The sequence below is a fragment of the Nanorana parkeri genome, unplaced genomic scaffold (genome assembly GCF_000935625.1).
Source record: "Nanorana parkeri isolate BGI_ZX_2015 unplaced genomic scaffold, ASM93562v1 scaffold912, whole genome shotgun sequence".
NCBI lineage: Eukaryota > Metazoa > Chordata > Amphibia > Anura > Dicroglossidae > Nanorana > Nanorana parkeri.
Window position 1 is genome coordinate 691842 of NW_017307180.1, and position 15113 is coordinate 706954.

At 40.2% G+C, this 15113-nt stretch overlaps 1 protein-coding gene across 1 annotated transcript in view; it reads right to left on the bottom strand.

Moving 5' to 3' along the window:
• KLF5 (Kruppel like factor 5) overlaps positions 1-15113 on the bottom strand; it is a 21951-nt gene that overhangs the window by 5322 nt on the left and 1516 nt on the right. The window contains exons 2-3 of the mRNA XM_018566063.1: positions 13126-13987; positions 7336-7395 (exon numbers count right to left, since the gene is read on the bottom strand). Coding sequence (XP_018421565.1) covers positions 7336-7395; positions 13126-13987 — 922 coding nt within the window. The remainder of the gene's footprint in view (positions 1-7335; positions 7396-13125; positions 13988-15113) is intronic.

Genomic DNA, 15113 nt, shown 5'->3' on the forward strand with positions numbered 1-15113 from the left:
GAGCCCAATTCAACAACTAGAGAAAAACCTCAAAAGTTACTCACCAGCTCTCATTTTTAACTAGGATTGGCAACCTGGCTCCTGGGATTTGTTAAGTCCTGATACACACACACACACACACACACACACACACACTTTTGCAGCTCTAATTCATTCACCACCCTATCTGATTGCAGTTTGTTTTTTCTCCTCCTCTTCCATGTTTTCTGGGGTTTCCGCATAAACCTACTGCTTAATTGACATACATACATACATACGTTAAGTGCACATTTTCACCTGGAAACCTTCACCCACAGTCAGCTGCATTTGAAGGAGTCTATTCAATAGTGCATCTGTTTAATAAATTAACATTTCCGCCATTAATGGAAGTCAAAATGAGCATGCTTCAAATACACATTTCTAAGCATACACCGTCTTTCTATTCCTTCAATAGAACAGTGTGAGGCGGAAGAACTATGGAAGTTGCTCATCTACAAAAGGTTGCTGCAAGTGAGCTTGGCAAATCTACTTATCCTTACAGGTGCATCCTTTACGTGCTTGGAATCAAGACTGAAGAAGTTAGACTATTAATGACATCATGGCACAGCTCCTGATGTTTTGTTACTCCTCGACATGGCTGTACTTAGTTTTGTAGCTTGGTGAAGTCCAGTAACAAGATATAACCGTTGTGTGCTGCCCACAGAAGCAGATAGTCATCGTTCAAGTCTTTCTGTACTTGTCACTGCTAGGTGATCAGCAAGTGTTTGAAGTAGAGCAGTTAGTAGACCTTTAGTCACCACGAGGTTTAAAATAACCATTGCATCTACGTGTAATAATTGTGCAGTGTCTGCATTTTGGGAATACCAACAGCAGCTAAAACCTGGGGTTGCTAGACATTTTTGGGGGAATGCTGAATTCCCTTGTACACTAAAGCTGGCCATACATGGCTTGAATTCCAGCCGGTGTCAGAACCACCCAGCTTGGCAAATGTTTAAATTGACTTTTGTCAAAGGAGTGGGGGTGGAAATGTATCCAATCAGATGCAGTCAATGTCCCATTGGCTGCTGAATGCAGTACCCGGCAGGGTGGATTCCTTCATCCATGCTGCTTAGTGCTGTGTGTTTTTAGAAGTCACCAGATCTATGGTGGCTTTTAAAAAGGAATAATGCATGATACTGTTAATATAACCTATTCCTGCCATTATATGAGAAAGCAACATTGTTAAATCAGCTACAAGTGTATTAATATTGCATAAATGGCAGGTAACTTGATGAAGTCCAGGTATCTCCTGTTCTTGACACAAACAATAGGGATGACGTTTATCTTAACCTTCAGTTACAAGAGCATTCACTCTTATAAATATCGAAAGAATTAAATCAAAAACTGTGTAAAAAAAGTACCCATCTTTCCTTCCAAAACACATCAGCCACAGAAAATCCTTACTAACTGCATCATTACGTATTTGTAATCATGAGCACAGGTCACTAGGACAGAAATTGCACACATATATGAACAACCAACAGAAAACTCTTACCCCATTTAAATTAAACTTTACTGGTTGCCAACATACCAAAGCTACACTACACCAATGTACGGCTGAAATAGCTTAGGGAAGGGCTGGCATCCTGCAGACTTCCAGCTGTTTATTGCACCACATGTTAAGTATAGTTGTCCCATGTCAACTCAAGCACCGTAGGTACTTTTGTCCACATCAAATAACTGTTTTATCGCAAGGGCACAGAGCGGACAACCTCAAGGATCCTCATATATGTACTAAATTGTTGGGGTGGACCCTTCTGTAAGAGAATTAAATTCTATGGGGACAGGTTATTGTTGCATATGATTTCATGAGACAGGCACGTTGAGTGTTAAGAAGTCCAAAGAAAACCTTGGGACTACAAACCTGGATACAAATGTAACCAGACTGGCTGGAAAACACTTCTCCAATGTGCTTGCAGAAATAACTAGAGATCTGAGTTTCATAACTCATTGAACTTTGCATCCCCCAGAATCTGTACATCAGTTCAATCAGGAGCCCGAGATGAACTTCTTGTAGGTGGGGTGTTTACAAACAAGGGGTTTATCTACTGCGTTTCCCCTACAATCTGCAGCATTCCAAATTCCCCTAAAAGACAGTCCTATACCTCACACTCATTTCTAATATATGCAATGATTATGTATAACTGACTGATGCTACTAAGCAATTAAACTTGTCTGCAAACCAAGCCCATAGGGCATCTCCTACGATGGGGCCTTCACACGTAAAAACAAATCTATTGTTATATGGTTAGATACGTTTTGTATAGGACATTAAAACTCTGTTTATTGAAAGCTGCTAATTTCTTGTTACAGAGTGAATGTGTTATTTGTTGACATTCTGGAATGAACTGCACGATGATGACATAATGGAGGGGGGAAAAAAAAAGTAATTTTCTCTCTCATATAATATAGAAATTGTAATAAAAAAAAATACAAGTGAGCACTACATTAAATCATATATGTCATCCTTTTACTCTTGCTCTGGTTTTAGATTGGCTTTCTTCCATTGGGAGGCAATTTATTTTATTTAGAGGAACGGCCTTTCTGATGAGGTTCTGTAATTATGTCTTTTTAAGCTGCTATGTTGTAAAACTATTTTGCAATGAACAAAATGTTCCCAAGAAGCAGAATTCTGCCAAGAAACTGGCCAGCTTAGTTCTTATTGAAATCCTGAAGACTCCATAGAACTAGGATTCTCCCAGCTAAAGAGAGCATTAGAGCTAGTCTGTGTTTGTTCTGAAACAAAATCTATTAGGAGCTATTCAAACTGATTGAAAGGACCAACAAGGTTGAATAAATAATAAAAGACGAAGGGGTTTTTGATACAAAAGAAATTCTGAAAGTGTTTTGACTCCTTACGCCAGACAAACTTTGCTCCGGGCCTTTTATTTTATTTAAAATGACAGATTGTAAAGGGAGGTTATCATTCACAGGTGATTTAAAAAGGCATTGTCATGAAACGAAGATTAGGAAGAAAATGCAGTTTGAATAGTCAGCGATTACTATAGAACGAGTTTGGCCAGATAAACAGGACTGAAGAATACCCCAAGGTCATTTAAGACCTATTAAACAAAGCTTTGTTAAATTGCATTGCATGGTACTATCTTATTAATATAGGATTTGCTTTGAAGGCAACTTAGTTTAATAATAGTGTTTTAAAGATTAAAAAGGAAAAAAAGAAGGTTTCTAAGTTACTGAAAAAAATACCCCACAACTAATATGAAAAAAGCTACGTAGTAAGAGAGATATATATCTCAGAGAGAGAAAAAAAAACTTTGGAAAATGCTCTTCACCCAAACAGAAAGACAAACATGGAGTCATAAAAGCTAAGAGCCATTATGCACACTGTTCAAACATCGCTTGATTAATGAAACCTAAACTTGTTAGGGTTAATTAGAGAAGACATTACATTAGGAAGTGTACAAGCCCCATGAATAATTCAGCCTTAGCCAAGCATATCACTTACTTTTTTTCACGGCTTAGATCGGTGCACAAAAACTGGTCAAGCTCAAGTGATTACACCAGCAAGTGTTAGTTTCAGGCTTATATGCCAAAAAATAAGTATAAGTGTGCGTGCGCTATATATATATATAAATATTAATCTATTTTTTTAATTAATTCATTTTTTTAACATAGAACGGTAGGCATGGTACTTCCTTGGAAGGAGCAGGCTAATCTTTGAGACACTAACTTCTTGTCTGTGTCATCCTGCAGAGACATCCAGAAAAGGTTTTTGCTAATCCCATAAATTAGCCATGATCTCTGCTGAGCCAAGGTTAGTAGATAAAGGAATGACTCAATAACCGCGCGGGACACTGTATAGCAATATGTTTAAGCTGGGATTATGAAAACACATATTGCTTAGAACAGTTTTGTTTAGCATGGTAACAGTCTGCTAAACAGACCTTTGTTCTAGTTCTTTTATTTTTTTACAGTGGCTGTTAGAGATAACTGCTTCAATTATCAAAGCTAGAATTTCCATAGCAACCTCCAGCTTTCAGATACCCTCTTTACACACGTACAACACCATTTAAATGATCTCCCTAAAACAAGAACTTGTGCTTATAGCAATAATAAAGTTGGCTTGTCTGAAAGGGTGGCGGCTTTAGCTGAACCTCACCTCCATCCTCTCCATGTACATCCAAACACAATGAAAGATTCTGCAAACATGACATAAATGCCATCTGAAGTAATCAAAATCACGTTTCATGACATCTTACCCCATATCGATCTGAAAATTGACATCTTATGTGTTGGAATGCCCCTATATTTCCTACAGCCATTATAGCATGACAGTGTTGTAAAGTGTGAAAATAATACTAGCCATCTAAAAGGGATTTAAACTGATTTGGTGACTGAGGCGCACAAACTAGAAGTTTACTCATGCTGGAAGACACTGCTGATTTTTGGGGGGACAGGAAGACAATACCTTTTGTAACAGGTCCTCTTACCTGCCTTAATTACTATTTCTCCAAAGACTGACTAGCCATCAGAGTTGGGGACCTCCTACAAAAAGTATATAGCCACCATAGTTGATTTATGTGACGGTCATCTCAAGACTAGAGGTATAGATTTAGAAAGATGATGTAGGCTCTAACTGGCTCTTCCTTCTATGATACACATGTAAACAAGGTTCATCAGACGGCGCAGCAATTAGGGAGGTGTAAAACTCCTGTCTGGTCACTAACGGGTTTCTCCCGGTAAGTGATTGCCCCGTCTCTAAACACAAATGGTCACCCAATGTGCCAATCACCCTCTGCTTTAGCAGAGTAATTTGAAAACACTCATTCAAAAGGGGGTCACCCTGCAGAGTGATAAAACGGTCATAGACGCTACAAGGTGATCAGATGTGCAGGCACAGTCCAACCATCTTCAGTCATCTGTAGAGGTCAGCATATTCTTAGAGATGAATAGTCTGTATTTAACTCAATATGGCGGGGAAGGTGCTGCAGATATCAGCTTATCGGAGTAAACACAGGAGCAATCAGACAAGATTCTCTCATTCTTATTGGACTGTCATATAAGGACTGTCTGCACCTTTACTTCCATTAACTTTTTTAGTAAAACCTTAAAGAACTTCAGGGCATATTAAAAATTAACCCTTGCAGTGGGGCTACCTCCACGCTGCAAGGGTTAAGTGCTCATTTCGGTCTAGAATTTAATTTAAAAAAAAATTAAAAAGGAAGGGAGGACATACTCACCTGATCCTCGGTTCCATGGAGGTGACCTCTCAACTCATTCCTCCACCTCCTCTCCAGCTGTGTTATGCCTTTGGCATCCTCAAATCTATTGCAAGTGAATGGACGTTACGACGGGTCCTTAGCCCACCATAGCCTGGGGAGAAGAGGTGGCAGGGATTGGTCTAGCAGCCAGACGGGACTCAGGATCTGCTGATTTATCACTTAACCCTTGCAGTGGGGCTCCCCCCCCCCCTCACTGCAAGGGTTAATTTTTATATGCTTCTTTATTATACTAGCAAGCATAGTGGCTTAGTGGTTAGCACATTTACCTTACAGCACTGAAATCCTCTGAGATTGCATGTTTTTCCCCTGTGTTTGACCCAACACTCCAAAGACATGTTAGTAAGTTAATTGGCTCCTGTCTAAATTGGCACTTTATATGTGTATGCATACATGCGAGATAGGGACCATAGAGTGTAAACTCCTTGAGAGCAGGGATTGATGTGAATGTACAGTATGTAAACTGCTGGAATTAAATTGTCAGCGCTTTCTAAATGCCTATAATAAATGCATAAATTGCAGAATCCTAAACTGATTTTATATGCTTTAAAATGTAAGCATAAAAGCCCCAAGGCAAAACTGTAATTCTGGCCATATGGCATTTTTTTTTAAAAAGGTCAAGCTTACACATTAAAATGTTAAGTGGTATACAGGCATAACAATAATGGTGTGCAGTATTCCTTAGCAAGCAATCCGCATTTAGTTTTCCAACTGTATTATGGTTAGAAACTACTCGACGTCCTACTTGTACTTTGTAAAAGCTCAACATTGCCGAAATGCACATTTATCCATGTCAAGAAGGCAGTTGTACATTATCCCCTAGTACTAAAACTCTCAATTAACATATATGGAAGAGGTTATCCAAACTTGTAGAACAAGAGCATAATAACTCAACATGAGATACTAGAACTTGTAGACTTTGCTTTGATCTTCTGTTTTGGAAGTTCCCAGATAGGGTCTCCAAGGCTACAACTGCCTGAGGCTTCAGTGACATTGTGGTCAAAGAAAAAAAAAAAAAACAAACCAGATGAATAGCTGGCCAATACATCACATAAATTCAACCTGTTTTGATATGAATGAATCACATAAGTTGTCCCCTCCATTCCTATGCAACACTGTACTCTAAGACAGCCTTTCTAAACCCTGGGGTGCTTCGAACATTTCCTAGAGCGGCCACTAATTCAGGGAGGGTGTGATCTATTCAGAAAAGAATGGACGTTCGCCTGATGTAATGGTAGGACCCTGGTATGAAAAGAGGACCAGGGACCATGGTTTGAAGGGGGGACCGGTAACCATAAAGGGGGCTTGTAATGTAAAAGGGGCTCTGTTGTGGAAGGGGGATTCTGATGTGAAGGCAGAACCCCATTTTTTTGTGTGCTTTTGCCTGGAGTCCCAGCTTACAAAACAATACCAGATCCTATCTGGAATAAGCCCAAAATGTTTTTTTTTACATTTTAGACTGGGGTTCCCTTGATACCTTTGCATACATTTAAAGAGTGCCATTACTGAAAAAAGGTTGAGAAATCTATTCCCGAATTCAGGAATGATTCATTAAAATTAGGATTCTCTGCAGTATATACTGTGTACATTTAGGTACATTAAAAAAAATGCTACCTGCCAATTTGAAAACCAAATTACGCATAGTCACTAGTAATGAACTCTACGTGAGATTTTAACGCAGAGCTCCGGTTTGACTTTAATCCTAGAGCGCTTTATGATTCAAATCTCAGCATAAATAATCATGTGACTAAAAGAGGTGGAGCCTGGAAAGAAAATGTGTTATGCACATGGACACAAGCATCATGACCTTTAAATATAGCCAGCCCACAAAATGTCTGTCTGCGCTGGAGCAAGACAACATCATTGGAAAACAAAAATCAAAATGTACTCAGACACACACACACAGCCAGGTGATTTAATTGAACTGTCACAGGGAATAAAGTGTCTGGCTAAATTAGCCCTGAATGAGTGACTTAAAGTGGAAAAAAAAACTACAGAATACACAAACTTCAATAAGGAAAAGGTTTCTATGAATAGTATTTACTCAGCCATTAAAATGAACAGTAAATGCACATACCAGTATGTGTTCTCAGGTGAGCTTTCAAATGGGATGACTTTGTATACACCTTTGTGCAGCCTGGAATAAAAAAACAAAAGAAGTGCATGCTGAATACAATAAAAACCGGTAATTTCTTTTTCGAAGTCAAAAGGAAGAAAAAACAAAACAAATGTCAATACGTTTCTAAAATCCAGAACAGACCTCACTGGTCGCCAATAAACAGGCGTAAAAAACTGCACAGTCTATAGAAATGTATCACGTGTTCAGGAAAACATTCCTACACTGCCCCCAATAGAAAGCCGGGCTCTGCTTTCATTAACATTACAACAGGTGTAGTTTGTCAGAATGTGTGTATAGATTTATTCTTATTATGCCGACTCATTTATCAGAGTTATTCCTAGGCTCACGTATTCATCTGCATTCTTACATTCTAAAAATACCTGGGGAGATTCCAGTACAGCACAGTTTATCGTTACTTGGCCATTGCCAAAAGGAAAGCTGGGATTGTTACATTTAAATTTACCACATTCTTTCCAAGTTCCATTAAATTCATTGGGCTCACAATGCCAACACCCCAGGATAAACATACTTATTAAAATAATTTTTTTTTTAAAGTGACAGTTATTTGCATTTGAATCCAATGACGTTTGAAAATGTCAGTCACATGACTAAAATAAAAGATACTAAAGCTGGCCATACGCTGCTTAGATTTTTTTAGAACTTTCATACGTAAGAACTTTCTATTAGTTGATGGTGATAAATTTCGACTGTAATGACAAAAAAGGAGCAGGATGGAAAACGTTTCTCGAAAAGAACAAAATTCTATGAAAGTGTTTTTTGTTCAGGAAACTCTATTCATCCCAAAATCTGAAAATTAAAATCAAATGAAATTTCAATCAAGATTTGTCAAGTGTGTCATGGCATTATCGGGTGGTAAAGAAAGAACTTTTGAACAAACGTTGGTTCAGACATCTACTAGTGTACGGCCAGCTTTAATTTAAAAAAAAAAAAAGTGACAGTTATTTTCATCTGAATATGACAGTCATGTGACTGAAGTAAAGATACTTATTCTTCTGTGTATTGAGCCTATTGTCGGTGTTCTGATTCAGAATGCCATGCCACCAATGCTTTATTAGCGTGCCTGAATGGAGCCAATAAAACCAGCATGACTTATTAATTCATGTTTAAAAACATGGCCGTAAATGTAAATAGGAATAGTTTGTTTTTGTGCCTTTATTTGTTGCTATTATTATCATCATCATCATCATCATCATCATCATCATCATCATCATCATCATCATCATCATCATCATTAAGAACCCCAAAAGGGATTTTTCCTATACAACTTGCCTAAAAAAAGTCACAAGAACATCCAGTATCCTGTGAATAGGTACCATCTCGTCTCTGTACTCATGATGAAAACCAAAGGGGAATTATACGAAGAGCTCCGAAGGCTTGATTGAGTTTGGTGGGCAAATATTGTAGACTAACCTTTAACTCCATACGCCGTAAAAGTATCTGACGCACTAAAAATAGTTCACAGCCACTTTCCTACATGCCGGAGAAGCTTGGTTCCCTAAGATGTGATCATTTTCTGCCCTTTTCAGACATATGGTCACAGCTTGTCTCTTTTCTGTATTTGTTCATAGATGATGTTCCATCTCACATTAGAAAGGCCATCAAACATTAATGTGTTACGATTTAAATAAAAAAAAAAATGTATAAAAATGAAAGAGTAGGGAATTTGCATTTGATTAGAATTTGGTATAAAAGTACAGAGCTACACCAGGTTTACTGTTGCTCTTGTGAAATATGAAACGGCAGTAAAGCTGTGCAATTCGATTCAAATAGCTATTTATATGGCCCCATATAATTTCCCATCATACTATATGCACCTATACACAAAGTCATACAAAAGATTTTGTTGACATGTTGTGACGTCTAACCATCTATAGAATGACAACACAGACTTTAGACCTCCCTTGGTACCAGATTTATGAAAAGTTTATACTTTCTTCCTCCTGGAGCCACTAATTGTGGTTCAGAAACAAATGTTTAAATGGCTGGGTAGTGATTAATGTTTATAACTAGGGATGCACTGATGGGTGTCGATGCCAAGTATTTGGGCAAGTACTCGCCCAAAATGCTCCGATGCCTAGCCCGATACTTCCGGTATCAGGAAGCCGGGATGCGCATCATTACACGCTGCCACGCTTCCGGTATCAGGAAGCCAGGTGCTGTGTAATGAGGCTGCCTTGCTTTCTGATTGGTCGGGAAGCCGGCTTCATGCTCCCTTGTCACCTTATGATGAGGGAACATTGAGCCGGCTCCCCGGCCAATCAGGAAGCCGGGTGCCGCGTCATTACACAGCACCCGACTTCCTGATTGGCCAGAAAGCCGGCTCCATGCTTTGTCGTCACCTAGTGACAAGGAGCATGGGTACGGCTTCCCTGCTAATCGGGAAACCAGGTGGCGAGTCATTACACGCTGCCCAGCTTCCTGGGTAATCAGGAAGCCAGGTGGCGAGAATATATTCTCACCCTCGACTACATCAACAACCTTGTTGTGTAAGCAGCTACATTATAGCTACTTCGGCCTACATCAGGGCCAGGCTCACAGTGGTGACCAACATGGTCGGGGCCATGACACATCCGTGACTCTTGGAGTAGGATTCGTACAAAGTCATTCATTATTATAATATATAAACATCTTCTTTAATGTTAAATCACATAACTTCTTTTTTTCACTATTGTTAAATCTGCAACTTCCTGGTATTAGGTTACTTGTTCAAGCACTTCCTGTATTAGGTGACAACGATCCGGCATTTCTCCCTTTTGTGATCCTGCATTGTCCCCCTGCCACACAGGTTTCATTAAAATACTGCCTGGTGATCCAGTAATTAGGTTCCTTGTTCAAGCACTTCCTGTTATTAGGTGACAACTCTCTGGCTTTTCTCCATTTGTGCTCCTGCATTGTCCCCCTGCCACACAGGTTGTCATTACAATTCCTGGTTTCCTGTCATTAGGTTCCTTATTCAAATGCTTCCTGTTATTAGGTGACAACGCTCTGGCCTTTCCCACTTTTGTGCTCCTGCTTTATCACTCTGCCACACAAGTTTTCATTAAAGTAATACCTGGTGATTCTGTCTTTATTTTCCTTAATCAAACACTTCCTGTTATTAGGTAACAACACTCTGGCTTTTCTCCCACTTGTGCTGCCTTTTAAAGACACATTATGCAGGCAAGGTCAACTGTTGTCACCATGAGGAAATGCCATAAAGCCATCCCACATAGACAGGACTTGGCTAAGAGTCTGCAATGGATCAGCATTGAGCTGCAACACAGGATGGAAAAAATTAAAACCAGTATTTGATTTAAAAAAACAATTGTTTATCTGTCCAACAACGGATGCACACTGCGAATGTTCATCCACTATAGCTTATTAAAATCCAGTTGACAAGGTCTTGTGGTCCCCACCTGATGTTTTCCCAACACTAACGCGTTTCACCCTCTTGGATTTAATCGTAGAGTGGTGGATGATTATGGGAGGGATCCTCTTGAGCGCACAACACGGGTGAAAACCTTAAAACAATCATTGCACTTCTTAAACTGAGCCATTTGGGAAGCTCAATTTAAGAAGTGCAACTGAAAGTGTCAATTGGATTTTAGTAAAGATATAGTTGATGAAGATTCGCAGTGTGCAGATGTTTTTGGGCCGAGTTGCAGTGGGGTGTGGAAGGCCCGTTGGCCAGCACCCTTGGTGAGCCCTGGCAATGGGGCCGGGATCTGGACGGAATGGTGAGCGGCTCTCTTGGGTTTAGATGGCAATTGTTTATGATGCACAGTGCGTCGCTCAGCTCTAAGGTTTACATCTACTTTATAGAACTGTGCTTTTCCCTGCTTTGATTTTACATAGGCATGCACAGGGGCTGTTAGAATAATGTACTATTGTTCATAGTGTAGTGATTCTATTTACTTTATTGCTTGCCTATTTTAGACTGTTAATCATGCCTCTCTCCTATGCCCCCGACTGCGGCCTTCTGCTGGGCCACACCCTGAAACTTTAGTATTATGAGAGGATTATGAGACTTGAAGAAGACTGACAGGAGTACTTTGGCAGGAAATAAGGGGATTACAAGGCAGACATAGGAAATTATGACACTTCAAACAAAGAAAGCAGGACCTCCAGAACACCTCTGGGAGGTAAATACATTAGACTAGGGCTGGACTAATCCCAGGAGCCAGGTTGTCAATGCTCCTTAAAAATTACAGCTGGCACCTAACTTTTGAGGTTCTCTAGTTGTTGTCAAATAATTCCAGGAACCAGCAGGATTGGTTTTAGGTGCCAGCCCTAAAAACAATTCTGCTGGTTCCTGGAATTATTTTTCAATCGATTCTTACCAGGACTGGTACATAACTTGCCATGCCCAGGCCATGAAGTAGCTGACACCAAGCCATGCTGGCATTATCACCCCCCGGGGGTTGCTTTACCTGGTATGATTAAAGGACACCGATATGCAACTTTTGTTTCTCCTTCCCAATAATAAACATCTGGCCCCAAGTGAAAGTCAGGTAACCCATCAGATCCAGCAGCTTGGTGACTCCGTTCAAAACATGGCAGAGATTGTGACACTACTAGTGTAGTCTCCCTGCACATCTGTATGTCCTAAATAGCTTAAAGATGTATCCTGACATAGCTCATGCCAAGATATAGCGGGGTCTGGGGATGATGGCAGATGCAGAGTCCCACCCACAGTTAACGTAGAGGTAAACCCGCACTGAATGAAATTTAGTTTACTATAGCACTGTGTCTCATAAACAATGGACATTTTTTCTATAATAAATTACGGTTTTCACCTTACCTTTATTCAATCTCAGTGCTGCTGACCTCCTGCTGCCTCTTTGCAGTCAGGTCTACCATAGCAACATGGAATTTCTCAGGACAGGCTTCCTGATGGTGACATCAGTGGACCATGCCTGTGCAAAATGTGTTGGCACAACCACTTGTAGTCTCCATCAGAACTCTGAGTGACAACAAAGGAACACATTCGGGGGGACAGGGAAAGAGAGCTGTCACCTCAACAGGAAGTGCCTGCACAAAGACCTTTGGAGCAGGATCAGCTGGCATTATTAAATAAAATCTGTGGATTTAGTAATACGAAATTTAAGAACAAAGTTAAGATTTTAGCGAACAAGTTTACATAACTTTAACTGATGAACTGGCAGCAGTGGGGTTCCCAAGTGTGCACTCTAATGTGCCAACCACAATGAAGATGCTAAAGGTTAGCTTTGGGACCCTCTCAATCAGACTGAGCCAATTCAGAGATCCCAAGGCATACTACAGCATCACGTAGTGTGGCCCCAAATTCCTTTCACAGTGTGGTCATTTTTTTAAAAGGAAGGACTTGGACAGTATGAAAGTGAGGAAAATCATCAGCAAAATGTAGGTTCTAAAACCTTTTAAAAGGATATATTCAACACAAAACAGTTTGCTTTGTGGTCAAAGTTGATTAGGCCAACTAATATGTGAATTCAGATGAACCTGTAGAGTTGTTATCTTCATTTGCTGCTCTCAATGTACCTGTCAGATTGCCAGACAGCGCTTTTTTGAAGTCTATGGGGCTGGCCAATTCTAAGGCAAGCAGCGAGAGAGAACGGAGGAACTGTAATGAGGCAAAGGAACTTAACCCAATTGATACTAAAAACTAAATGAATAGTTTAGAGTAGATTCGTTCACCAACAGTGTGTATTTAACATATGAGTCTTATATTATGTAATTACATTTTAAAATTACCAGTTCCGTTCTTACCGGGATAATCACAATAGTGGATTCGTCTTTTCTCCAAGTCTGGATTGTTTCTTCGGTTGTAACGAACAGAGTGAATGGTAGCTGGTGCCATTTGCACTGGAGAAGATAAGGTCGGGTTGTGAATGACCATCTTGGAAGCAATGGTGGCTGCATATGACGGAGGTGGGTTGAGGCTATGGAGCAGTTCTGCTTGCCTATCTGGGCTACCAGGCTCTGAGCTGGGGGGTGAAGGTGGGAAGTAGGTCCCTTCTTGCTGTTGCATGAACTGTCCATGCAAATTATATGAACACTGGGGAATGCCCTGAAATTGCTTCATTGCAGTCTGAGTTACGGGGGTGGGAAGTGTGTTGAAGCCAGTTAATTCCGAAGACAAGGAACCATTGCCCATAGTGTCCATGACTGGTGCCTGGTTTGTGGAGCTCAGGTCCATATCTGAGGAACTTAACAACTGGTACAGCTGACCGTGCTGGTGGCTTACAGGAATCTGGATTTCCGGTGATGGCATCTCTTGTTTGATGTAAATGTTATTTAGATCTGTGTTCTGGTGGTTGCTGAATATGCTGGTGAATTCTGGAAGAGGTTGTGTGGCCGCAGCATCGCTCTGCTGACTGAACACTGCAATGGGTTCTCGTTCCGTCTTAATGTGGGTGACTGGAGGCCTCTGAGCCTTGTACAAGTTTGTTCTGAGATGAGTGATGTCTGGGAGGAAGACGTTCATGTTGATACTGTAAGGAAGTCCATCACTGTCACTGAAGAACTGATCAATACCCGATGCACTGTCCCTCCTGTATTTCTTTTGATCTGGTATCATGCAAACTGGAACTTGATGAGGTGTCAGATACTTATCCATTTCATATCTAGTCTGAACATGAGAGAAAAAGAATATCAATTATTTACACGCACTGCATGCTGCGTACCAATTATATTTCACTTACAATAGCCAAATGTTGTCACAGGTATGCCTAATCCACACTTTTCTTTAGGACAATTCATATTCCTCAAGTCCCAACATATTGGAACAATTTCAAATATAAATTTGTTCTAAGATGACAACATTTTTAGAGAGGAAACCTAGAAACACTGGAGTGCATGGGAGCTGTCACTAATGACACCCAAATATTATGTTCTCTTTTCTCTTAGGGCAAAATAAATAAGAGTAAAGTAAAAAAATATATATTATATATGTGTAAAATGCAACTTCAAATGACTCCAGACTGATAGTAAACAGCATGTATGGCCATGCAAAAACTATTAGGGTCCAGCATGCCTTGCTTAGATTTCAGTTGTCAATGATTAATCCTGTAATGTGAACGTGCAATTTTTGCCTATGCGGTCCTCTCATATATAATCCATACTCAGATACATATCAAGCAGATCGTACAATTACAAGTGGTGCATTGTAGGCCGTGGGTGGCTGCAGGCTGATATTACCAGTGCAGTCATCAGCAAAACATTTATCATGTACTCTTCAATGGACAAATGCTACATTCCCCCTTGCACTGTAAAATCTTCAGTCATTCCTAATCCCCTCAGCATTCTCCAAAATGAATCAGCTGACAAATGGAAAACAAGTGTAATCATTCAGTGGAAATCAACTACAGCAAAACACGGGGAAAAAAAATCTCGTCCCAAAAACATAATACTCAGCGCTCATGTAGAAGGCTTTGAAACGGCTCAACCGAGGAAGGGAGTTGTACAGCTTGTTGTTGAACCATTGCCTGCAGCCTTCACATTAACAGGAAAAGACTTGTAGTACTTATGTGCAACATCAGTTACACAACTCACAGCTCCTACCACTATGAATGAAACAATTGCTGTGGAGAGAGAGCGAGCGAGCGAGCGAGCGAGAGAGGAAGAGCGTGAGAAAGAGAAAAGAGAGGAAGAGAGAAAGAAAGAGAAGGGAGCGAGGGGAAGAAAGAGGAGCGAGAGAAATCATGTAATAACAATATTTATATATATATATACACACACACACACACACACACACA